The following is a 27,709-nucleotide window of genomic DNA, read 5'->3' on the forward strand; positions in this document are numbered from 1 at the left end:
AAAAAAAAAAAAAAAAAAAAAACAGTATTTTGCTTTGTATTTCAGATAAAAATGTACAAGTAGAAAATGGAATTGTTTGTACAGCTTAGTAAATAGTTTGTTATTGGTTGTTTATTAATATCAACAAATAATGCAGCAAATTTTAAATGACAGGGATTAAAAGATTGTGATTTTCAATTATGTAATTTACTCTATTCTTATCTGGATACAGATGTTTGCTCAATGCAAAGAAATTATTACAATAGAGCAATGATTTCTTAAATATTAAAGAATTTTTCTTATTTTACAACCTTTAAATACAGTAGTTTAGTTTCCGTTTGTAAAAATCAACAACTGCTTAGTCAAGTTCATTAATTATACAGTATTAAATTTACACAGCGGTAATCATCAAAGGAATTCATTCTCACCATTTTATTGAAAATATATATTTGAATGTCGCAAACGGGAGTAAATGTGGTTTTGTAAATGAACAGTTATTTAAGGATTTTAATACAAGCTGTGAGTTTGAAATAGATACATGGAATACATATGAGGGAAATGGTGGTTTGATTTATAAAAACAAACAAATAACAATGGCAATAAAAACAAATACTATCTTGCATTTCTATTATTTATTAAGAAAAAGAAAATGTACTTGATAAGGCAGTTAAAGTGTTTAATTCCTTTTTCCTTTTCCTTTGTGTTTTCCTTTTATTCTTTTCCTGACTCCCATAGATTGTTCCGTATCATCTTCGTTGTCATCTTGACGCTTCTTTCGCTTACCTAACTTTTTATTATCCTCAATATCTTTCATTTCCTGAAATAACATGATAGTATTTATTACTATTATTATTATTATTAACACTACTATAATAATCAAGTAGGAACTAATTGCACTTACCATTTTCACAATACGTTGTACTTCAGATACTCTTTCTTGCAGCACCATTACTTCTTCTTCTTGTGTTGGATACAATGGCAATTGCTTTGATATCAATTGTTCTATTCTTTGATATAATTCTACGTCATACTGTGTTACAAACGTAATGGAACGACCAGAACGACCAGCACGTGCAGTACGTCCAACTCTATGTATATAATCTTTACTATGTGTAGGTATATCAAAATTTATTACAATATCTACATGTGGAATATCAAGACCCCTATACAGAAAAGAAAAATAAATAAATAAACAAACAAAAATATCGTAAATTAAAACTAATACTTCTGTAACTGAATAAATCAAGTATTATTTACCTGCTAGCAACATCTGTGGAAATAAGTATAGATCGATTTTTCGCTTTAAATTTAGTAAGAGCAGCTATTCTTTTATTCTGTGACATTTGTCCATGTAAAGGGACAGCAGTGAAACCCAAATTTCGCAAAAGGAGAGCAGTTCTAACTGTATTGTTGCAAGTTGCACAAAATATCATAAAACTATTACCTGCTAATTCATTCAAAATATGTACAAGATACACATCCTATAATATAAAACTTTATGGTGAAAACTGAAATCTTAAAATTAAAAATTAATACATTGGTAAGCAAATTTGCACCTTAAATTTAACAGGAATAAAGATATAGTATTGTTGTAATTTTTCAACAGTTTGATACTTTGTTGAAACTTCTACTTTAACAGGATTTTGCAAAGATGCACGTTGTAGTTTCTGTACTTTTTTTGTCATTGTTGCAGAAAATAGCAATGTTCTTCTTTCTCGTGGAATTACTCTTAAAATTTTATTTACTTCAATTTCAAAATCCATATTCAAAATACGATCTGCTTCATCCATGACCTTTTAAAATTGAAATGATAAGTATATGGACTTTTTTAGCATATACAATAAAAATATTATTACTGACCAAAAATTTTAAAGAACGTAAATTAAAACCTTTAGTGTTTTCCAAGTGGTCAACTAATCTACCTGGAGTAGCAATTAAAATATGTGGCTTTTTTGCTAACACTAATGCTTGAGACATCATGTCCATTCCACCTACTATTACTGCACATTTTACTCCAATACTTGATCCTATAATATAACATTATATAGAAAGATCATGAAATTTCATTATTATAAATTACTATATAATGATATATTTGTTACCTAAAGCTTCAAATTGTTCTGATATTTGAAAAGCTAATTCTCTGGTAGGTGTTAAAATTAAAGCAAAATATCTTTGAGGATTCTCTAAGAGTGCTTGTAATATAGGAAGAGCAAATGCAGCAGTTTTTCCAGAACCAGTTTCTGCCAATCCTATTATGTCTTTACCTAGTAAATTTTTTATTCAGTTACATGAAATATTATTTAATTTTTTATTGTTTGTATGTATATATATATCCTTTTCGATTTACCTGCAAGTGTTAATGGGATAGCTTCACGCTGAATTTTTGTAGGCGATTTCCATTTCAGATCTTCACATGCTTTGCATAATGCATCCACAATACCCTACAAATATTTATAAATAACATTTACTTGCAATTCATCTATATTTTTTCAAAATATATTTTAAAATGTTTACTAATGAATATGAGATACCGAATATTTATTAATAGTAATTGTAATTTTATAGAATATACTCAAAATATCATAGAAAGGAGAAAAAGGTTTTAAAATATATAAAATAGATAAAGTATATATATATATATTAGCGTTAAATGATAACATAAGATAATAGGAAAGAAGGTAAAAATATATTTTGTATAAAAATGTCAAAAGTATTAAATTAAAATAAATATAGTACATTTAAGTATATTTTAGTATTATTTTTATATTAGATTTACAAAAATTTTGAAATTGTTATATCGCCATAAGCATTTTCGAAATATATAATATAACCTAATTTCTAAACTCTTTTATTTATATTTTGTATATATTTTGTTTATATAAGTGAAATGTATTTATTTATAATCATTCAAAAAATATATATTTCATTAGATTATTATATTAAGTATAAAGTATATTTATTTAAAAAATATATACGAAATACCTTTTTCATTTTACGTAAGTTAGGTTATATTAGGTTAATAAACATTTTTAAACTTACCAAATCTTGCCAAGTTATTTCCTTTATATTTTCTTCATTTTCAGGTTTTATTAAATTATTTTCTTCCATTCTTCAATTATTAATATACAAAGATTTTAATTTAATATATATCTCATACTTTTCTCTTCAATTACAAGTTCGTAAAGATTAAAGTTAAGACATTAATCTGCTTATAGGTTACAACCTAAGTTGACTGATAAAATATTGTAATTACAATATAGGAAAATCTACTACTATGAAATAACAAATAAATAACAATATGAAAAAATATAAATATTTGAACGCAATATTTACGATATTTCAATATTTATCTAAATGTGATTGCTTATTTAAAAATTAAAAAAAAATTTAAAATTTAAAAAACATACAAATCCTTATTAATTGATTTAGTATGTATTTAATAAATACTACACACTTAAAAAAAAATATATATATATCAAAATTGAATATTTTATTAAAATTGTAGCATGTCTCTTACAAATATTTGTTAATAAAAGAAAAGTAAGAAAATTTTTTACATTTTTATTTGAGAAAATAAATAAAATAAAATATACAATGTTTAAACGTTTATTTGTTTCTTACGGTTATGAAGTACAGCACATACAGTTATTAGATACGTGCTTAAATATTAAACATTCAGTATAATACGTATTCAGAGAGACTATAATATATACATTATAAGTGACATTAAAATATAAGATTAGATAAATTATGAAATTTTTCTCTTAATATGATATTTATTAACATATACTAATATTTATATTTTTAGTGATTTTAATTTTTATGATTCAATGATTTTTATTTATTATCCGATTTAATTTTTAAGGAGAACTTAGTTAAAGTAGAACTTTAATTACTGTGTAACTAAACAAAATTAATAAAAAATGAAGATTATTATATAAAATATAAACATATTATTTTTATAATTAAAGTAATTTTTATAAACATTTCTACAAGATGCACAATATTTTTATGTATTTTGATAAAAGTAAAATTATTAATTCTTTTTTTGTTTATATAATGTATTGTTATAAATCATTTCAATATTTTTCTTTCAAGTATATTATTATGCTTGTTTTGGTACTTGCTACCATGTAATAAAAGTAGAAGAAATTAGTTTATTTAGAGTTCTAGATTGTATATATCATGTTAAATGGAAGCAAAATAAAAAAGGGAGAAAATAACGAAGGATGAATAAAAGGAAGTTGAATATGATTCGATTTGAAGCTAATAAATATATATGTACTTTAGTACAAGAGATCATAAACAAGTTTATATTTGAGATGAGATACATCTGAGAATTTTGGGTTGATATGAAACCCTCTGATGGCGAATACAAAAAGCTCACTTCACTTTATATTTAATTGTTATATCTTTTTCAGTTAAATTAAAACACAATTTTTCCTTTTTTGATTATTCTATTAATATTAATTGATTGAATTTTAGATTCATTCTAAATTTTATTAAGAACACAATTTGCGCAAAATTTACAAAACTAGTATTATTAGTATTTTGATCTTCTTGACAACGTAAAACGGAAAACATTATCTTTTTGCGATTAAAATTTGATAAGTTAATTTAGAAAAATTGAAAATTGAAAAAATTATTCATTGAAAAAATTATGATCACTATATCATTTTCACATAGTATAATTTTTATTGACAAAATAAATTAAGTTATTTATCAAGAATGAAGTTTATTTACTTTATATTAAATTTAAATTATATCTTTTCTCGTTATGTAACGTAGAGTCTGCGTACAAAGAAATTATAGATATCATCGCAAGTGGCGCTGTTGTATTTTTCGGGCTGTAATGGCGGTTACGGTTTATCGTGTGTTTCGTAATGTTTGTTTAAAAAGAGTTCCTTGAAAATTCTGTCTGTTACATTTATTCACTGAGTTTTGTGCATGAACGTAACCAGCGGTAGTGATGTCCTCGCTTACATTTTCACAAAAGCTGTTGACACCCATACCTCCAGAGAAGGGTAGTTTTCCACTCGACCATGAGGGTGCCTGTAAAATAGTCATGATTAAGTATATGCGTTGTTTAATCAACAATAACTATGAAGCTACGATGTGTCGGGATCTCTCAAAGGAATATCTTGATTGTCGAATGAATAATGAGCTAATGGCGCAAGAAGAATGGTCCAATCTTGGTTTCTCTGATGAGGTCAAGAAGACATAACAGAAACGATTTATTACTAATCGATTGCCGCGACATCGTAGATCGTCGCTCTTATCGTTTGACTGGTATTTATGAACTTTTGTGCTGGTCATTCTTGTTTCATCTGGGAAAGAAACTTCTACGAATTTAGAACGCATTTACAAATTTGTAGCGACATATATAACTTATGTATGTATTCCATGAATTAAAAGTAATATATATGTATGCATTTATTCAAAATGATTTGTAAATCATGATTCGACATTATTAGTAGAGAATTTGTTTTAATATGCAGTTAAATTAAAGTGATTTCAGTGCAGTAAAGAGACTTCAATGTACATTATTAAACATTAAAAATAAGTTGTTAGGAACAATATAGAAATTTAAAAAGAAGAGAAATCATTATCAATCTCCATTTACTGTAGTTTTTTGTTCATTGAGGTAATCTAGGCATTGTGCATCAGATGGCCTAAAATATAGAGGTACATCTTTTATTGTTATTGTAAGGGTTAAGCTTATTCTGTCACTGATAGAACAGAATTAAGTTTTATGTAATAAGAAATAGTAGATAACAAATTATTAGAAAGAAAGGCAAACAAATCTGTTAAAATGGCATGTACCTTTAGGAAGAAGGTTTTAATTGGATGTACTGGTAGTGTTGCAACAATTAAATTACCACATTTAGTAGAAAAGTTGTGGCAAAATAATTTGGAAGTAAGAGTAGTGGTTACTGAAAAAGCCAAGCATTTCTTAAAAGAAGCAGAACTGCCTCCAGGAATTCAAGTACTATCCGATACAGTAGAATGGGCTGCTTGGCAAGATAGAGGTGATCCAGTGTTACATATTGATTTAGTGAAATGGGCAGATTTATTTTTAATTGCTCCATTAGATGCTAATACTCTTGGAAAAATAGCCAGCGGTATATGCGATAATATATTAACTTGTGTTGCACGTGCCTGGGACCCTTTGAAGCCCCTAATTTTTTGTCCTGCCATGAATACAAAAATGTGGGAACATCCTGTTACTGCACCACAGGTATATGTTTTGATATACAATTATTATTATATATATGTACATTAGTTTTTATTGCATATTATTTGTATTATAGCAAATAATTTAAATTAATAGAAAATTGATTTAATATTAAATGTAATTAATGTAATTCTTAAATGAATTGTTATAATAAAAATTATTTAGTTTCCTAATTAGATTGAACATGATAAACAATTTAAAGAGTATGAAAGTTTTTAATACTTTGCAAAAAAAGTATAACATATTTTGATAAAATTTATTAAATACAAATCTATAGTATTATGCAATTTATAGTATTATTTGATTATTCTTCTTTTTTAGGTAGCTCTGTTGAAGTCTTGGGGATACAAAGAAGTAACATGCATTTCTAAAACTCTTATGTGTGGTGATGTAGGAATAGGTGGAATGGCAGAGGTAGACACTATTGTTCAAACAACGTTAAGATTGCTTAACCCTTGGGACCCATATTCGCCACCGGATTTACGTCTTTAGCATGAGGAAGTAAAAATAAATTGTTCAACGAAATTTTATTATAATACAAATAAAATGTGAAATATCTTACGAAAAAAGAAAATTAAATGTAAAAGAAAATCGCGTACTATAGTGGAATTCAAATAATTTATGCTCATAGTGAAATTCGAGTTCAATGACAAGTTTTAACTTGTAAGATTACGCTTTCTCGAATGCACTGTAGTCGCGATATTTTGTTGCTCAAATGGAACGTCTAAAACAGTTACGTTAAAGGAGGTGAGCAAAGCGAAGCCCGTTTGTCCACTCGCCAAAGTAAAATGTAAAAATTGTAAAGAAATTCTGTTAACATATCCTTTAAAGTTTACCCAATAAATAAATGTGTACATGTTTTTGTTAAATATATGAGTTAAATAATAATGAAACTTCCTTGATCTTTTTTCTTTCTTTTTAAGTAGAAATTTATTTTAATAGATTATTTACTAGGGGAAAATATGGAAGGATCTTTAAGAAATTTGAAAACAAGACGCATATTTCAGTATTTCTTGTACTAGAAAAAAGGAATATTTTGAATAGGTAAAGAAAATCACAAATTAGGATAAGTCATCGTTTATTATTAAAATTCTTCATCAAAATTATTTAAAAATTACTTTATTAAAATTACTTTATGTATAATCAGTATAAGGGAAGTGTTAAAATTTAGTCGTGTGTAGATTAGAGCATGTATACATATACGCACTCACATTTATACGCGACTTTACATAAATATCACAGTTTACAAATATTTATTAAAATATGCTATAAAAAATATCCCGAGGAAAAGAGTTGATCGTGTCGATGCGTTGCTCGAGGCCATGATTTTCGATTTTCTTGGATAATCTTCAACATCGTTGGTTTCTAATTCTCGAGGACAATCCATCCAAACCGGTGCTGATAATCTTTGCTTTTCATGTGCAACCTTCATTGCCTGATCATCGAATTCCCAGAAGCCTTTTCCTTTGAAAAAGTACGTTTTGCCTAAAAAATATATTAAAATACGATAAATAATATTTTATTATTTACTGATTTTATATATTGAAAGGGATAATATGTAAATACTCACCGTTTTTCCACTGGAAAACAGCGTCAATATCGTTTTCAATACCAGCGAATATACTTATATTCCTTGGGTAGTCAAGTTCTACGTGGTTTATAGATTCATCAAAACTGTGTGAATATTATTATCGTTAATAGAAATCATAAAAATACTACATGTATAATTAATTTAAAAATTTAATTATCTCGAAAATAAAAGAGCTAAATATTAAATAATTTTTTTTGTTATATAAAAATTATAAATTTATATTTCGAAATTAAATATTATACGAATTTATTGATCTTATTCAATTATTTTGAAAATTATTTTATAAATTATTCATGTAGTTATTGTACGTATAACATGATTAAGTAAATTAATAATGGTGATTTACTGCAAACAATATCAGCTCCTTTCTTTTAACATACATTTCCTTAATCCTATTACAAATGAATTTTTTTATTTTGTATTTTAATATTTTATGAAACGATATCTGTTTCATATCTTATTAATATTAATATATAAAACGAGTATTAAAATTTTCATACAAGTGTCATATTCACGAGACATCATGCAAGTATCGATACCTTTATATATAGCATCAAACGTGTATCGATATTTTATAGAGGTATCAAACAGATTCGATACTTTCGTGAAGTATCGAATAAATATCGATACTTGTCATACTTATGTCTTTGATTATTCAATAGGGTATCATAATTTTTAATCTGGTATCGAGAATTATCGATTAAATACAGATTATTACTGTAGAGAATTCGGAAGAAGTCAATCGGGATCATCGCAGGTAAAAATATTACATGTTCTTTTTCTTTGTCATACAGTGCCTGAGTGTTTCAGGTTAGTGGTTGTACATGTTGGCCAATGAGAAGAATTTGTGTGTGCTTGTCTTTATGCGTGTATGCGATTAGGCCAATTTACTGACCGGTGCCGATCACAGCCGACTGACTTCCTCCAAGCTGCCTACAGTACATAACCTAGAAAAGTAGTTAAATCTGATATTTTATAATATTAATAGTTTTTGTTCAATACCTCCAATACACAGATCCACTAAAGAAATAAGTTTTTCCATTGTGACCCCAAATCATTGCTCCATCAACTTTTTCCAATGATTCTGGCAATCCCAATCTTGTTAATGGTTTTGGATAACCCGGTTCGAGATTGTTGGCGTTGAAAACGTAGTACTTTTTGCCAATAAAAAATACTATTTTCTTATCTGGCCTCTCATAAACTGCGTCCACGTGGTCGATATCCTCAGGTAAATGAAACAGGCGTGTGATTTCCGCTGGATATCCCTCATATAATCCTTGATCGCCGATTCTCCATAAATACTAAAAAAAATGTAAATATTAGTATAAACTTGAAGCTATTAATTATTATATTCTCTAATTTTTACTAGTCTATCATACATCTTATTCGTCATTTTTAAAAATAAAATACTTGTTTTATTTGCAAAATATTATACTTTTTATCTGAAATATGAGAACTTTTCATTAAGAAAAAGTATCGTGCCAAGTTTTAATAGGACTTTTTGCTTCACAAAATCGTTTCAGTTCTATTTTTGGTATTCTGTTTTATATTATATTTTTAAATAAGCTATTTAACGCAAAAATTAACAATCGAATAAATTCAATTATCGAGTTATATTCATTGTTAATTTCTTGTTTTACTAGATACTCGCTAAAACATAAATTAAGATATAAAATACTTCTAACCATTAAATATTAAACACATTTTAACGCGTTTGATGTTACGCGGTTTACGTAGAACGTGTAATTGTATGGAGTACGTTATGTCTTCACTTGTGCATATGAAATATAGTAAATAAACAAATCAAGCATATTATATAACGCGTTACATACGATTTATAAACTATTCAAAGTACATCTGAATTTCTTTATGCGATTACAAAATAAAAAGATCATAGCTTTTATGGTACATGTAATATACTTCCATGGTGTATTACACATGTACAGGATGTCCCAGATCTCAATTGACAGACTTTATTAGCGTGTTTGGCAAGTTATACAGGATAAAATATGTTATATCTATTATGGATCGATTCGTATTCGCTTTCGATTTTTTATTTTTTTAAAACTGATAGTAAATGCTTTATTTTGAGTGGAGTGTACAGTTCGCCTATATATGTATATATAAGCCGTTCAATGCACAAATCGATTAACTTCACTTTTTGAAAAATCTTAAATATAAAAAGTTATGACTATACCAAGTGCTCTGACACTTAAATTAAAGATTTTTCAAAAAGTGAGGTTAATCGATTTGTGCAGTGAACGGCTCATATAGTAAAGAATGCTTAATAAAATTATAAAATGGTAATTAATAAAAATAGATAGTTAATAAAAATAAAAATTAATAATTAATTTTAAACAATTAAAATTCAACATAGTAATCAATAGAAATTATATATATCCATTTGCAAAAATATTTTTGAATCACAACAATAAGTAGTTCAGGAATTTATTGGGTATAATAGATTAAATCTTAAAAAATGTGAATTTTAATATTAAATATTTATGTGTGTAGAAATGAATAATAACGCTGATTAATATATTTATTTATCAATGAAATGTAATAATAAATATTGAAAATAAAAACAAAGTCTGCCTGTCTAGGGTACTGAAAAAATTTTATAATATTTGTAGAAAAATTACTGAGAGCACATAATAGCATATTTTATATATTCAATTATTTATATCATATGTTAGTCCGGTTCTTATCTATAAAATAAATTAATGAATTTTAGAACGGAGATTCTAGAACATCCTGTATTTTTATCTTTATTTATTCCAAATGCAAAAATTTGACGTGAAAGTAAATTATACAGACAATGTAAATTGGAAATTCGATATTCAGCCACGGTATTATACCATTAATAAGGCCAGGACGATTTTCATATTTTATATGCAATATAAAATTTCAATTTCAATTTCATATTTTACATAAACATATTCGTTTCCCAACAGCATAAATTCCAGAAGGTCATTCTCATAAAGTCTACAATATTTACATTTGGAAATAATATTGAACAAGTAATATAGAGATAGTATCTACATAATATAATTTGTATTATATATATGTATACGATATTTCTATAAATATTTAAATAGATATTCACATGTTACTAATCATATGCACATATTGCAAAGAGGTCATTATTCTATATAAAATTCGGAAGATCAGCGTCAAGATGTTTCGAAATACTGATTTGAAAAAAAGGAGTAAAAAAAGAATGGATTTAAAATTCTATTTCCTATTTGTTATATAGCGAATCATTTTCATTTTAGTTAGTTAACTGTTACAGGGTTGTATAAAAGACGTATAAAGTTTTCTAAAATCTTCATTGCACGTCATTCTGTCTCTTTTGTGAGACTCTTTATTCGTTTCTGGTGCGTCAGAACGTCGACGTTCAGAATTATGCTTTCCTCTAAGCAATTTTATGATTCAATTTCATTTTTCGCTAGAATTTTTATTATATATCGTTTGAAGATTTGTGTGATAAAGGGGTTCATTGTGAGAGGAATCTTTAATTTTGATGGTGTCTCCCTGCATCGAAATCTATTTTGCTTCGAGGAAAATTGATAAGTTGAATGGATCCTCGAAGATAAGCTGAATGATGCAATGGGCTGGTGTCATGGAGCGGTATGGGAACCTTGATGTCACAGGAAAAATGGTTGAAATCAAACAACTTCCGATGACAATGAAGTATTGAGTTTGAACGTTTGTTCAACTATGTCGAATTGTTCGGATGATAGAAAGAGTCGAAATATTAAGTGTTCGTACCTAGTGAAAATTAAATATTGGGAAGGATATCGATGATTTTCGGATAGAGGAGGTTAGGTTTGACATTAGGATTCTTGGAGACTATCACACTGACGGGTTCGAAGGGCGATACTTTTCCGCAGTCCACCATGCTGTACGGATTACAAAAAACCTCGAATCCCCGTTTATTTTATACCATCAAGAAATTAAAAATATAACTAAGAATAGAAGTTCTTGTTGAATATTATTATCCCCTTTACCACATTTGTTTATTTCTTTTGATCTTGAAAATGACCATAAACAAAATATAATAGTTACGAACTACCATTTGTAATTAGTTGCTCCCCATTTTGTATATTATATGATTTAACAAATAAGAACATAAAATTTTCTAAATCTTTCATGTTCTCTTATTTTTCCATTGCTGCTTTTATTTTACCCGCATCACTTTTAAAGAATTAATTAATTTTTGATTTTACTTGGCAATTTGATATTGCATAGTAATTTTTACACGTAGTTAAATTTCATTTTGATAATATATTTTCATTTCAACGTTTTAAATTTTCAGAAGCTACAAGAAAAAAATTCAATTCTATTAAAGGGGACTAAATAGAAAATAATATTATATTATAAGTATATTATAAGTATATTAATATTTATATCTAAGTGTATTTATAATATCTTATATTATAAATATAATATTATGCTTATTATTTAAAATTACTACGTGTAATTACTTATAATTACTTATAATACAAGTAATTGGTATATTTATAATTATTTATAATATAGGTAATTGGTGTTATAATATCGGTATACTTGTATTATAAAATATAGGGTATTATAATATACTTATAATATCTTATACGAAAATTAAGTATACCAAATAAATATACCAATAATAAGTATATCAAATAAGTATACCAATTATAAAAGCAATTGTAACGAGTCAGTTACAAAATTAGAGGTTAGGAATTACAACTGTCGATCTCGACAGTAAATACAGAGTCATCCCCACCATTTCTTGGAACTGTTTCAACCGAGCGAGCCCTGTATTATGGTTATGGCTATATTACGAACCTGAAACCGATTGTGTGACATCGTCAGGCAACAGTCGAATTTTTTTATTTTACTTTGCCTCATTGTCTCTCGCTCTCGCTAAGGAACGAGCGAAACGAAAACAAAATACAGGCTGTTCTCAGTTTCTCAGAACGATTTCTGTCGTTAATAGTGCGACACGGTCTCTCGAAGGCTACTCTACTCTGTTTAAAAATAATTGTATTTCTTAATGCCACAAAAAGGGAATTAAAACTATCATGGTAAGAGAAGTAAATAATATTTAACAAGAACTCCTATTCTTAGTTATCTTTTAAATTTCTTGATGGTATAAAATGGGGGCTCGAGATTTTCTGTTATGTGTGCAGTACGGTGGACAGTGCAGCACGGCACGGAAAAGTGTCGTCCTTTGAGCCCTCGTTTATTTTATACCATCAAGCTTAAAATATAACTAAGAATAGGAGTTCTTGTTGAATATTATTAAATCTTCTTACCACACTATATACAGTGGCTCGCGAAAGTGTTTGAACGCTACATTTCGAAAGAATTTTCTAACCTCAAAATTCTGATTTTAACGTAAATTTGGGTAAACGTAAAGAATAACCGAATTATACACGGAGTAAGTTTTTGAGAAATGACTTTTCGAAAGAATTTTCTAACCTCAAAATTCTGATTTTAACGTAAATTTGGGTAAACGTAAAGAATAACCGAATTATACACGGAGTAATTTTTTGAGAAATGACTTTCAGAAGGTAAAATCAACGATTAAAGTTTTAACAATTTTCTCGTTTCTCAAACGGGATGTGACAGGCCGAAATTTTTACTACAGGGTGATAAAGCGCAAGCAATTAAACATTTTGCATTTAAAAAGGTTTGCTCCACCTCACATTATTATACAGTTACATTTAAAAAATAGAGATCGGACTTAACCTTGAGTAATAATTTTAACTACGTAAAGTAATATTCGCAAATAAAAAGAATTCTGGCACGTTTTGTTTCACGTACACACATATTTTCATTAAAATTAGAATTTTTTAATTAGAGTTCGCCCTTAAAGTATGTACAGGGTCCGAATACTTTCGTGAGCCGATGTATATACAGGGTGGCGGATTTAAACAAGAACGTAAATATCTGCGCTATTTATCGTGAATATATGTGTCACATAAAAAAATTTTTTAGGTAAAATTCGCGTTACTTTGAAGGACATATGCGATGATAAAATAATTTTGGAAATTATGTAGATTACGATACATTTCACGAATTTCGATGATTTTTTTGGTACGTTGCAGAAATCGATATTTCGAATAATCTTCCAAATAAATTATCGATGCTCAAATTTTTTAAATTCAATTATTGTTCCTGTCTCTCTAAAGAGTAGATAAATGATAAGCGCATACTAATGCATCCCAGTTACGTGTATATAGACACAAAACGTGTATACATTTGCACTGTAATTCTACATTTTGAATCGGCAGAAACTCGTTAAAAAAGTTTGGCGCACATTTGTCCTTGACCGGCTTTTCCAAGGTCAAGCTCATTACGCCCGCATCGTGTTTTACTGACCGCGAAGAGCAAGTTTGCAACATGAACCTACCAATGTTCTTTTGGAAAATGAATTTAAAGCAACCATTTATAATAACAGTTATTTTCAAAATTTTTTGGGGAAAAAATCATTAAGTAAAAATTAATTTCAATTCAAATGGAAGTTATCGTTAAATCTCCCTGATTCGAAAGAAACTAAGATTCTATAGGGGTAGCATGTATCAAATAAGTCGTTCGAAATGTACATTTCAAAAACGTGTAAAAAATTCCTCGAAATCGACGTGGTGCATTCTAATTTACATAACTACCATAATTTTGTTCTAATAAGATTTCAGCACTTGCACGACTTCGCGTAGTTCCCGTTCAAAAGTCCCACCCTGTATACCTTCATCTGCTATGCATCGCGATACATTTGACACTTACTCGTCCTTTGAAGACAAAAGTTTCCCTGCGAATAATGCTGATGGCATCGTAGCTGGTATCACACTTATCCGGTTTGTCGTTTCTGGGTGTCGGTGGTGTCCATCGATGCCTTGGCCTTTGCGTGATCGGTGTCCTCATGGTGGTGGTGGTGGTGGTGGTGGTGGTAGTGGTGGTAGTGGTGGTAGTGGTGGTGGTGGTAGTAGAGGTCGTGTGGTGTTTGTGAGGCTTGTGAGGCCTCTGAGGTCGATCCTCCGGCCTTTCCGGCCTCATCGGCCTCTCCGGCCTCTCCGTTCTGTAATCCGGCTTTTGAGGGTAGTGATCAGGGCGTCGAGGCCGGTCGTCGTTTGGATAGTGATTCGGCCTGGTTGGTCGTGTTCTCCATGGTCTGTAGGTCGTCCCAACGCTTGTCGTAGTTGTTCGAGGCGTTGTAGGTCGTTCCGGAGGCGCTGGACCACCTGGTAGATTCGCCCAAAGCCTTTCTTCGGGTGCACCTGTAACACGATCGCGTGTTCAATTAATATAGTAGTCCCATATAATACAGGGATGAAGAAATACTGCGCGGGGCAAAATGATAGCGTACTCCACGGTTTTCGATGCTTCTTTGCTAACTTCAAAGCGGTGTATCTCGGCAAACAAAAATCGTACAATTGTAAATCAAATTTTGCTTTACAGGGGAAGGTTAGTATTATGCGATACAGGTAGTAAGAACGTTGGAAAAAAATTACCGTCTTTGGAATATTTTTGGAAACATATAGCGAAAATCGATAGTTTTTACTTAATTATTTTTTAAATTGCGACGAGCAATTTTTGCTCCCAGATTTGGATTCACCGTATAGGAGCGTGTAAGAAATCTCTTTATTTCCAAAAAATAAAATCTCGTAGGATCACTCATCTTTCGCATGGAAAGGTTAAAAAGAAAAGCGTTAAAAGATATAATCATTACAGTCACTTTAAATCATTATATTAAAAATTTTTGGATATTAAGACTTAGCAAGCTGTAATTTTATAAATAATATAATTAATGTAATTACCGATTTTTTCGGTAATAATAAGCATATAACGAAATAACGAATACGAGAGGAATAAGTCATTAAGGTAGTAAAATATTCGATAAATGATGCCATAACTTGATTAATGAATATACATGAGCAGTTGGAACTGATTTGCACAGGTCGATATGACTGGAATGAAAGGCAAGATAAGTCGGTATCTTGTTGGAAACTTATGTAGTAACATAAAGGACCGTTGTCCTGTGAAGATGGTTCAGTTCTGACTTCGACTGCAATACTGCAGGCCGAAAGGAGAAAAATTTATTCCATATTTTACGATCAAATCAATTTATCGTGTCTTTCACGGCATTGCCCTTGAAGCAGGAGACGCCAATCGGCTGCGCCCTTAATACCAGACACAATTTGTATAAAATCGAATTACGTTATCTCTGGAGAAGTTTTCTTAAATATAATTCAGAATAAGAGAAAACGTAAATTAAAAGTTGCTTATACGTTTTTCGATTGCATAAATAAATTTCCTTCGATAAAATGTTCTTTCGTACAAAACCTCTTAGCTGATGTAAGTCCTTGAAATACCGTTTCGGCGGTATATTATTCGCATTGGGAAATATCAAATTGCCGACCTCATACCTTAAGTGAAACATGAAGCACATCGACGCTTGGTCACCATATATGCCAAGTACCAAGCGCGAGGGGCAATAATTCATCTCGTTTTCACGAAAACTCTTTGTATCCCTTACCCTTGCATCTCAAAATCGGTAATTTCATTATTCATATCAACTAACAGAAAAATACGTAGCCCTATCAAGGGTTCTTACAAACGCTAGACCTTGTAGTACGCGGTATAGAAACAGTATCAAGTCTTGCAGAACATACTCTGCGTTGCTGAAAAGAAGTCATCTGAGAAACTTGTAGGATCGAATCCCCACCAACCCAACCATTCTAAAACAGTATCAAATCTTGCAGAACATACTCTGCTGAAAAGAAGTCATCTGAGAAACTTGTAGGATCGAATCCCCACCAACCCAACCATTCTAAAATCATGGCAGAAGTAGATTAAAACGCTTCCCTTATTGATAGAACTGATCCCTTCCTATTAGCCCGGTCATAGAACATCATGTGACAAAGAAAGCGAAGAAAGCAACGAGACAAAGTGAGACAGACGCAAGAAATAGATGCAAGAGCGTAGACTCATCCCAAAAAGTATATTAACTTCAGATTCTTCCGATGAACACACGATTATTTGCAATTACTAATTACTAATTAGCATCTTGATTAATTTTTCATTGCCTTATGCAGCAAACGTGATGTACTATACGCATATCTTTTATATTTATGTTGTATCGTAAGATTTTTTTAAACGGTTACCTAGTATGATGCAATTATATAATTAATTTATCATAAAAAATACATCTTAAATTTTAAATCAATTTTCATAAATGATGTTAATTATTATTACTTTTGTACTTCTTTACTTTATAAATCTTTGAGCTATTGTTATCTGATTCCTTATCCGACTCACTGTTTTGTATTTCCAATTCTAAGTCTTCAGTTTCGTCTTCTATTATTCCATCTTTCGTCCAATATTCGTGTTCCAGTGTTTCTATATGTTTACAAAATCTTTTCCAATCATTTGGTGTCGTTTCGTTTATTGCCTGGCGTAGTAGTGCTTCCAATTCATTGTAAGCTAACTCTGAGATAACATTTCTTTCGCGGATATCTTACACCTATGTTAACGTATCACGTTGCTGAACTTGGAAATAGTAGTTTTGGGAATGTCATAGAAGAGTGAGTATTACTAACGAGAGTGTAGGGGGTACTAGTGGAATACCCCTCTTGCCCCGCAACCGAACGAGATGACTTCTTTTCAGCAACGCAGAGTACTTAGAATCAAATCTACTGTCGAACAATATACACGCTCCCTCAATATTAAGACGCTGTGTCTAGCATACATAATAATAAGAAGAAATATACAGTCCACTAAATATTCAAAGATATACGGAATTTCCTCAGAGCCCGTCTTCCGTCACGAATCGTCGCCAAACAAGATTAACCTAGTGACAATATACAAATAGTGAGCATTTATTTTATGAAAAGCTATATATTTCCAGAAATTGTAGAAATAAAATATCCGAAACCTTATTTATATTTTTATTTATATCATTTATTATTATATATATTTAAAATATCGCCAAGACCTTTCATAATTGTGACTCAGCGATGATATGCGGCTAGGGTGATATTTATTGCACTAATCTTAATATTAAATATAATATATAATGTAATAAATAAAATATAATAATATAACGAATGTTGGTAGAGGCGTTGCAACGAAGTTGCCAGGCGCGCTAGACGTTGCAGGCCAGTAGCAATTTTTGGGTCTCAAAGGCCTTGGCTATTATGTTGTCGAGGGGTTGTCTGCCGGATTTGAGTTTAAAAGGCTTTCCGTTTTCTGGAATTGCTCTGTTCTAAACCCGAAGCAGTATAGAGCACATAAGTCGTTACAACCCTTGCGGTTACCTACATCCTTTGTTTGTATTTCCATAAGTGTACATTTCACTAATAATAAATTTTATATACTGTTCACTATATAACTGTATACGATTAGTTTCCTGCGAATTACAATAAACTCTCCGTAATTTCAAGAAATCATAACAATGAAATATAATGTAATATCAATTATATACGAATATTATATATACAGGTAACCCTCCTATAACACGGTAGATAGGTTCCTAGAAAATGTTGTGTTATGTGAAATCCTGTTATATGAGATCTAGAACCAGTACAAAAAGAGAATTTACGTTTCGAAAACTTACTAAAAACAAATTCTTTTCTTAACCCTTTGCACTCGGCGATTTTTTCTTCACAGAAAAATGTAATTCGAAGACTTTCTGCCATAAAGTCGACGATATTTTTAAAACGGCAAATCAGAAGTCGTATGCAAATTAAAACTAATTAAAATTATTTAAATTAAAATTATTTTGCTTCGATATTCCACACATCGGGTAATTGTAAATTTGATATATTAATTAACATCCATCTTTAGAATCTGATTAAATGGCGACTGAGAGGCACCTCTCGAGTGCAAAAACCTCTCGAATGCAAAAGGCTAATTCTACATAAACAACTTAATTTTTATTAAAAATATAAATGTATGTACAACACAAAACAAAAAAAAAAAAACAAAAATATTATTTTAATATAATGCAATTTTAATTTAATAAATTTCTTCGTCGTCACTGTACATGTAGAAGTACAGTGTTGTACAAAAGTTTTTGCAATTTTCTTATCTTATTATCGTTCTATGTTAGAGCGAAACCGTGTTATAGGATGCCGTGTTGTAGGAGGGTTCCCGCAATTTATGAATCGTCTTATAGGATGCCGTGTTGTAGAAGAGCTACTTGTATTTATTGTAATATATTTGTATAATATATATGATGTTGGATTTACATATATAATATATATACAGTATGTTTTATTTAAATTGAACATGTAAATTATATTTGTTGTTATCGAAGGTACGAGAGAAAGATTATTATGAAATATTGTCTTGTTGATTGCAACATCATATTATTAAAGATAGGTAGCAAAATGTAAAAAAATGTTAGTGACCTTGAAATGTCCTTTAGAAGGATCTTAACACTAAACGTACCGGTACTTTGCACCTACCTATTCTTACCATGGGGGGTCATTTGACTTCTTATGAAATAAACGTTGATTTTCAGAAAGAAATTTCTAATTTATTAAAGGAAATAATTTGCCACATAATTTTTCATTTCTAATAAAATAATGCTGTTTTTTAATTATTGAATATACAGCTTGAAACTATTTTAAACACCCTTTACTTATCATTTTAAATTTTCAATAGCAGTGGAAATAATTTAGATTTTCAACTTCAGTGGACCAGGTATATAATAAATATAAAATTTTTATATTCGAAATTTCGTTTTCTAGAAAATCGACATTGAATATTCACCGAGTGTTCGTGCACTTAGTTATGGATTATATGGATTATATAATAATAGTTCATTAATACACGAATATCGGTGGTGTAATCTAGAAAGGGATGGATGATTCTACATGAAAAAACAAATCGAAAAGGAAGAATAAAATTTTTTGATTCAAAGCTTTGTTTTCGAGAAAACCGACTTTGAATATTCACTGAGTGTGCGTGTACTTAACTTTGGCTAAGGCGGATTGACCATCAGTATACCAGCGCACCCGAAGGATATTCAAAATCGATTTTCTCGACAACGAAGCTTCAACTGAAAAAATTTCATTCTTTTTCATCGACTTGTTTTTTCATGTAGAATCACATTCTCCTCGATTGCACCGCTGAATATGATGTATCGATGATCTATACATCTAAGCCATAGCTAAGTGCATGTGTACTCGATGAATATATAAAGTTGATTTTCTCGAAAACGAAGCTTCGAATGAAAAAATTTTATTCTTCCTTTTCGATTCGTTTCTACATGTAGAATCATCTCCTTATCGGATGTACTATCATTGCTGGGACACATCGGTATTTCTAGTGTTAGTATGTGTAACACATATCGAGTATTACAGAACAGTAAAAAGGACAGGTAGCAAATCATGAGAGTGCCAATTGAATTTCTCAATTAATATAATTTTTGTAACAAATTATTTTGATTAACCCATCGAGCAAAACTCTTAAAAAATCTGTATATTGAAAAAAATTTATTCTGGTTTTTTTAAATAATAAAGGACGTTTATAACCTCGAGATGATTTTTTAAATAAAACGTATTCATGGAACATGCCTTATGACACATTTTAAATCAAAATTTTTAGTTATTATGGAAGTTAGTATTACAACAGATGTTCAGAACTGTAATTAAAAAGTTTTCATTTAAGCCAGAAGCAAATCGTTGACATACTTCTGCGCGGACATAACTGGTGACCCAATTAAAATAAACGATTAAAAAAAATTCGTTTTTTAAAAGTGGCGTTGCATTTCTTACAAAACTATCATGTTTTCTTTTTCTTTTATATCTGTTATTATTTAACGTTATATCGTAATACTTCGTAATTTTTTCGTTATATTTTATTATATCGTTGAGAGTTTTCAAAAATACTCAAATACTAAACGTACAGGGTGGTTAATTTAAATTGAACATTTACGTTATTTTCGTTATTATAAGAGTTTGGAAAAAATGACAAAGTGGTATTTCTCTGTCAAGGTCATATTAATGGTTTTTTCAAGTACATCGACATTTCCTTGCACGTTGATATTTATTTTTTATAGTGCGATGTTATAGTCGATATTAAGACGAATTCAATGTGTTTTGATACTATGACCTTAAGGTGTCTTTGGGAATAGAAAACCGAGTTGACATTTAAAGGATACAGAAACGGAGCAACTTATTTGATTTTATTGTACATGCTCAGAATGTTGAACATCTACAAAGGTACAAAGGCATACTACAATGATAGAAACAAAAATTCAACGACGTTATTACGGTTCTTGAATTTTCTTTTCTATGATTTATAAGGATAAAAAACAAAAGTATGTGATATTAAAAAAGGTATCAATGACCTTGAAATTCTTCCCATGTATAAAGAAAAAATTTTTTCCATAAATATATGCAACCAGTAAAACAGTACAACTTTGCCCTGAGGACCTTTCCCATATAGCAAAATATAAAGTAGACATCTAGATGAGACAATTTAGCTGAGACACACTGTATATTATACTACAGTATATATGTAATACAATATATTATATATTATATTATATATCACAAGAAGGTCGTTTTTATTTTATTTTTATATTAATTTATTTTATTTTATTTTATTTTATTTTATTTTTATTTTAATTATATATAAAATTATTTGATATATATATTATATATAGGGTGTTCCATTTAAGTTGACGTAACGAAAAATTCTATAGACAGCTGTTATAAAGAAAGCAATCTGTTTTTTTTTTTTAGTACTTTCAACAATAAAAAACAAAAAATAGTAAATACTAAAAGATGAACTAAAGTACTAAAAAATATGAGTCGCTTAATTTTTTTAAATAACTCGTTTATGAGGTTCCTCGTTGTACCAAATTAAACGGGACACCCTACATATAAAATTTTTTGATGTATATATAATACATTAAAATTTAACGTTTCAATGCAGATAACCAAAAAATAACGATCCTTTATGAAACCTTTGCAAAGGAACAAAAAAGAGAAAGGCTATCGATATGAAAGCTTTTATGCTATACAATAATACCTCGTTAATATCGACATCGTTATCGAAAAGGACCCGTTAACCTGGACTGCAGCATCTCCTTCCGCTAACGGAAATACTGGAAGCAAGGAATCGTCGTTTTTCAAATTCGGGTCAGGTCGATACGATAAACATAATGAACGAAAACGACGAGAAAAAATTGGTCGACAGAAATGAGAAAATAATTTTTATTTTCTCCCGATAAAAAGAATCGCAAATGACTGCAAAGATTTTCCCGATTAAAATGAATTCAAACATGGACTCCGTTAGGTTAGTTTGAATCGAATATAAATATACGTTACATATACGGGGTGAATCATTTAACTTTGCCACTTGTTGCATGAAAAAATGATTTGAGTTAAAGCTGTTCGGTATCAAATGTAGCATACAATGTAATGATTATTTTTAAAAATTATTAAAAAATCTATAATTAATTTCTTTTCGCCTCGTTGAATTTTTTTAAACATAAATTCGGAATGTTTCCGTAAATATCTTTAAAGAGCAGACATTCTATAAGAAAATATTTTAGAAAAATTACGTGCGTCTTTCATGTATAATAAAATTCGAAAATAAAAAATATAAATTTACGATAAAATAAACGTTGACCCTGAAATAACCTTGAAAACGTTTACCTAATAAGAAACTAATTTTCTTATTGAAATTCCCGGCCAAAATATTAAAATGCGTATAGTAGCTTTTGTAGTAAAGAAAAATAGTACTTTTGAAAGAATTAAGAAAGATTTAGGAAGAATATTATGTAAAATATTTTAGATTTTTATTCTATTTTAAAAAATTACAATTATTTTTCTTTTTACAGAATTCGAATATCCAGCAAGAGATTACTAATTAATCAATTAAAATCAATTATCGTTAATTGTAATCAACAGTTCTATAGTAAGTGCAGTTTAATGTGTTGTCGATAATATTGAAAAAATAAGTTTAGTTATATTGAAAAATCTATCTAGGATATAAGGTGTGAATAAATAGTTTATAAGACCTAAATTCTGAAAACGAGTTTTTATATAATAGATAAGAATTTTTGGTTTAGGCGAACTGCGTCATGTACCCCCCCAAAACTCTCTCACGAGTCGGTCATTCGCACTAGAGAAGCATACAAAGATATACCTTTCTTGAGTAATAATATATAATAATTATAACATAATTCGTCTTAACCCATAACTCCATAACTCTTAACTCGTAACTCCTAAGTCATAACTCCAATTGAAATTTGTAAAAGCAAGAGAAATTACATTATAATTACTCAACGATCAAAATTACGACGAACAGTCCTAGAATATTTTCAAATAGTCGTTGTTAATGTATTATGAAAATATATTATTTATATATTTCGATATCGATATTTTTAGAAAATTTCTGTCATAATTTACCCTTTTACGTTATGATTCAACCATGAGAAACTGCATTGCGAAATTATTTAATTTTAATTAACTGCCATATACATATTTTATTTGCAATAAAATTATACAAACCTTTCTTGATTAAAAGAATTTAAAAGAGGATATATATATCGTAGTTGTTTTACAATTATAAACCCATAATCCCAATAGATAAAATGTTTCATGCTTATACAACGGCTTTGTTTCTTCCCTACGCTTTTGCAGAGAAATTCTCTTGGATTTTCGTTCCGAGCGAAAAAGCGTATCTTCTTACATATTTCTGACAGATGGACATTTCCAGTTTTAATTATTATATTATGAGATGTCATACAAATTTCAGATACAGTTTTCTTAAAATAAAAGGACAATGAATTGTGCGTTAGGAACATAATTATCGAATAATTTAATACTGAAATAATTCAATAATTAAATATCAATGTACGATAAATACATATTCGTGTATCATAATTTTATTAAACAAGACCATTAACAACTTGCATCTTCGAAGACGTTAATTAATTAATTTTAATCACCAGAAAACACTCCTTTTTACATAATAATTATAACTAACTTTGATCAAGTTGATTTGCGATCATATACGCATAACTGGGTATATCATATTTTATTCCATAGAAAACGAAAATTCTATAATTCGTACAAGTAAAGAACAAGAGATTCGAAATTAAATTAATATTACTATAATTATCCCTGTTAAGCTTTGGAATGTCGTGCCGGTATTTTGTTCAGCCCTTGATTAGAATAGACCCAGAAGATCGTTAGGGTCTTCTGGCAGCCAGATTCTAATTGCTGTTTTAGTTCAAGTTCCGTGTCCTTTCTATCTTCATTTTCAATGCATTTTCAAACAATTCTTTATTTCCCTCGGGTCACCGGACACGAGGCTTTCTTTAGCCATTAATGTTAGAAAGCAGGCAACAGCACTTAGGATTTGGCTGACAATAGGCCTGCAAAGAAAGGGACCAGGCCATGTGCGATGTCGCGACTTTCGGAGCCATAAAGTAACGGGTCCTTCAGGAAGGATCACGAATGTGCGGGTGGCCCACCAGCAACCCCCTTTGAGGGAGAGGCTTCCTCCACCGGCAGACCTGGTCGCGGAAGACGGTCCTCCCTTCTTTGGGGGCATCTGATTCGCGGACCGAGGGCCCACCCTCGGTCCTGTCAACCACCAATGGGAAAACCGATTTCCCTTTGGAAACCATGGGCTCCGAAAGATCGTGCATCGCACAAGTTAGTTAAGTCAGTACCAGTCAGTCAGCAAATAACATTCGAAGAGTTCAGAAGAGTTAACCGGAACAATTACAAAATATACAGTCCACTAAAAACACAAGTTCCTCAAGTAATTTTGTTCGTCATTAACCGTCGCCAATTGCGGTCGACCTATTGACGATATACAATCCCCAATAGTTTAATTTGTTACTATGTGTGAGGATTATTAAATATTCTTTGGAATGGATCCTAGGACGTTTAATTCTTTGCACTCGGCGAATTTTTCGTTACAGAAAAATAGTAATTCGAAGACTTTCTACTATAAGGTCGACGATATTTCTAAAACGGTAAATAAGAGATCATATGCAAATTAAGACGTAGAATTATTTTACTTCGATATTCCACGCATCGTTGGCTAATTGTAAATTTGATATATTAATCAACATCCATCTTTAGAATCTGATTAAATGGTGACTGAGAGGTGCCTCTCGAGTGTAAAGGGTTAAAACTAGTTTCAAATTGACGATGTCAAAATTGACGTTCGAATTATTATTACTTATATTATTATTATATTGTGTATATTACTTATGTAGCTATACTGTAAGTATATTACTTATATACTTCAAGTACTACCCAAATGTATTATATTTAAGAAACACGTTACTGGTCAGTAGTCTCAGTGGTACTAAACCTAGTTATTATATACACTAGCGCCACGTAGGCAAATATCTCCAGCGGTCGGTACAGGAACGAAAAGAGTGCCGGAAATCGGGGGCAGGTAATTATCGAGGACTGTCATTGTAATCGCATCGGTGGTTAAAGAGATGATATTAGATTCGGTAGTGGGTAAGCGTGGCGTTTTCGTTCTCTGTCTGTTTATTCGTTCCTGCAGCTTCTCTGTCTGTTCTGGCCGCAGCCGCGTGCAGATTCCGTTCGCTAATTGGTAGCTCCCTCGCGAATATTAATTATCATTCGATTCTGGGACACACGCCGTTCCTGAATAATGCAATAATGCAGATAGCGCTGGGTTGCGCATGATATATACTTTGCATGCCGCGATGTATTATGCATAACGTTTATTGCCACTGACTTCTCGCTCGCGAAAGCTTAGCTTCCAAGAAAGTTCTCGATTTCTCGATTTCGTACGTAAAATTATATTTCCATTTTTCTTATCTTCTTCATATTCGATGAAGAAGTCGAATTTTTTCTTTTTTGTTTTTTTGGATACTTTTCAAAAAATTCTTTTTTCTAAGCCAGTGAGAGTGTTGGGAAAATTATTTTATTTTTTAGATCGTATTTTGATGAATGGATGAGTCATGAACAATTTTATGTTTCTCTATTTTTGTAATATATGGTGTAACGAAGTAGTTTTCTTGGATATTTTTGAGAGAAATATTCGTTGATATTATTAATAAAATATTTGTTAATATTTATCGGAAATATTTTAGGAATATTTTTTATTAACAATGTTTTTAGAAATATTATTATGGTTTTCAATATCATTCTAACTATGAAAGTATTTGTTGATATTTATTAGCAATATTTTTCATTTTTATTAGCAGTATTTTGAAGCATCTACTAGCAAAGTATTTTTCAATTATTTGCAATACTTGTTAACGACATTAACAAAATATTTGTTAACGTTTCATAATTCTTTCAGATCTTTTCATGATTTTTTTTTAGATAAATGAAGACCGTTGTTAAGAAAATTCTGAATGGATTCAGAGTCAGAATGCTATCTTTCATAATTTAACTTAATAACAACATTGGTAAATTTTTAATAAATTAAGTTAAAGCAAAGAAGTTTGTTATACATATTAAAATACGAAAAATTTATATATTAAAATAAAGAAATAGGAAAAGAGATAAAATATGGGGATCAGAATAATATGGAACCATATAGGATTAAACGCGATTGAATATAAATTTTTACATTTTTTGATTAAAAATAAACATCTTTTCCCGCGATGAGTAATATAGAAAACATAGCCATAATTAACTTTACACTAGATACTATCTATATATTTTATAAAATTTTATGGTAATCCCTATGCATAGCAAGTACCATAAATCATTTGAAAATTCCTATCCGTTTTAAATTGTATCTCTTGTATCGTTGATTAACAAATATTTCTCATGTGAAATGGTTGATAATTTTATTATTGAAACCTCGACTTCATAAAAATGAAATTTATGTAAAGTTTTTTAATAAAGACAAAAAGGAATTTACTTCGTTTATCATTTATTATTCTATAATCGTTATTGCGATTAAAAAAATAAATGCAAAGTAGAATAAAAAAATGTTTAAAATCGAACGAACCTTTTTGATAATTGTAGAATTAATATTCGAGTTTTGGAACCGTAAAGTTAAATTTATTTTTACGTACTCATCGAGTCGTCTATCTGCTCATTTATTAGAGAGGGGAATACACACATATGCACACGCACACGTGACGCACGCATAGAGTAGCTACAATACTTTTTATCTTACTTTAATGATTGTCAATAATAGTATCGAAATCTGCGTGTTATTTTAATACAGTTGAGTAAATGTAAGTAATTATAAATAGTGCAATTAGAAACAATAATTAAACACAAAAAAATTATAGTTTGTTTTTATATTTACGAATATAATGAAATGGATTGAAAAAAAAATGTTTGGTTAAAAATAAATATTATAAATGAACAAAATAATACGAAAAGAAATATTTTTGATTTTTGAAAACCAATAACACGATGTATTCTTTTAAATATAAAACAGGGTATTCTGCTGCATAATGCATCAGCTTATGTCATTCACTCTATGAAAAAATTCAATATGTTATTAACCCTTTGCACTCAAAAGGCGATTCTCAGTCGCCATTTAATCGAATTCTAAAGATCGTTATTAATTAATATCTCGAATTTAAAATTGCCCAACGACGCGTGAAATATCGAGGTAAAATAATTCTACGTCTTATTGTTAATTTGCACTTCTTATTTTCCGTTTTGAAAATATCGTCGACTTTATGGCAGGAAGTCTTTGAATCACTATGTTTCTGAAACGAAAAGATCGCCGAGTACAAAGGGTTAAACTTTCATCGAATAATATTTCTTTCTTGTTGTTTAAAAATTTCCTAAAATTAATAATATGAAAAAGGAATTTTTAATTTCTTGATTTTGTTCTATTACGAGTAATAAATTCCACTTAAAAAGTAATACTCGACATACCACTTTTTGGTTTCCGGTTCAATGGATTACTCTCTTAATTCAAGA

The 27,709-nt window shown here is 29.6% G+C and overlaps 4 protein-coding genes across 5 annotated transcripts in view; 2 read left to right on the top strand and 2 right to left on the bottom strand.

The window, feature by feature from the left end:
- The window catches only part of pths (probable ATP-dependent RNA helicase DDX47), a 4,154-nt gene extending 981 nt beyond the window's left edge, over positions 1-3,173 (bottom strand). The window contains exons 1-8 of the mRNA XM_017902236.1: positions 3,022-3,173; positions 2,330-2,423; positions 2,082-2,246; positions 1,840-2,006; positions 1,536-1,772; positions 1,237-1,460; positions 881-1,142; positions 635-796 (exon numbers count right to left, since the gene is read on the bottom strand). Of these exons, the coding sequence (XP_017757725.1) occupies positions 656-796; positions 881-1,142; positions 1,237-1,460; positions 1,536-1,772; positions 1,840-2,006; positions 2,082-2,246; positions 2,330-2,423; positions 3,022-3,090 (1,359 nt within the window). The 5' untranslated portion in view covers positions 3,091-3,173 and the 3' untranslated portion in view covers positions 635-655. The remainder of the gene's footprint in view (positions 1-634; positions 797-880; positions 1,143-1,236; positions 1,461-1,535; positions 1,773-1,839; positions 2,007-2,081; positions 2,247-2,329; positions 2,424-3,021) is intronic.
- Positions 3,174-4,823: 1,650 nt separating this feature from the next.
- LOC108549029 (cytochrome c oxidase assembly protein COX19) lies at positions 4,824-5,228 on the top strand. The gene has a single exon (XM_017902239.1). It carries the CDS (start codon positions 4,952-4,954, stop codon positions 5,204-5,206), a length of 255 nt encoding a protein of 84 aa, XP_017757728.1. The 5' UTR covers positions 4,824-4,951; the 3' UTR covers positions 5,207-5,228.
- Positions 5,229-5,310: 82 nt separating this feature from the next.
- Positions 5,311-7,063, top strand: Ppcdc (phosphopantothenoylcysteine decarboxylase). Of its 2 annotated transcripts, XM_017902238.1 has the most exons (3): positions 5,311-5,374; positions 5,812-6,220; positions 6,539-7,063. In XM_017902238.1, coding segments are annotated over exons 1-3 (582 nt in total). In that variant the 5' UTR covers positions 5,311-5,372; the 3' UTR covers positions 6,710-7,063. The 2 variants fall into 2 exon arrangements, with proteins under 2 accessions (XP_017757727.1, XP_017757726.1); XM_017902237.1 differs by lacking the exon at positions 5,311-5,374 and having other exon boundaries at positions 5,795-6,220.
- Positions 7,064-7,460: 397 nt separating this feature from the next.
- Mmp2 (Matrix metalloproteinase 2) overlaps positions 7,461-27,709 on the bottom strand; it is a 124,741-nt gene continuing 104,492 nt past the window's right edge. The window contains exons 3-6 of the mRNA XM_017902215.1: positions 14,580-15,070; positions 8,811-9,109; positions 7,788-7,891; positions 7,461-7,702 (exon numbers count right to left, since the gene is read on the bottom strand). Coding sequence (XP_017757704.1) covers positions 7,461-7,702; positions 7,788-7,891; positions 8,811-9,109; positions 14,580-15,070 — 1,136 coding nt within the window. The remainder of the gene's footprint in view (positions 7,703-7,787; positions 7,892-8,810; positions 9,110-14,579; positions 15,071-27,709) is intronic.

Source organism: Eufriesea mexicana, unplaced genomic scaffold (assembly GCF_001483705.2).
Source record: "Eufriesea mexicana isolate 0111107269 unplaced genomic scaffold, ASM148370v2 scaffold1809, whole genome shotgun sequence".
Lineage (NCBI taxonomy): Eukaryota > Metazoa > Arthropoda > Insecta > Hymenoptera > Apidae > Eufriesea > Eufriesea mexicana.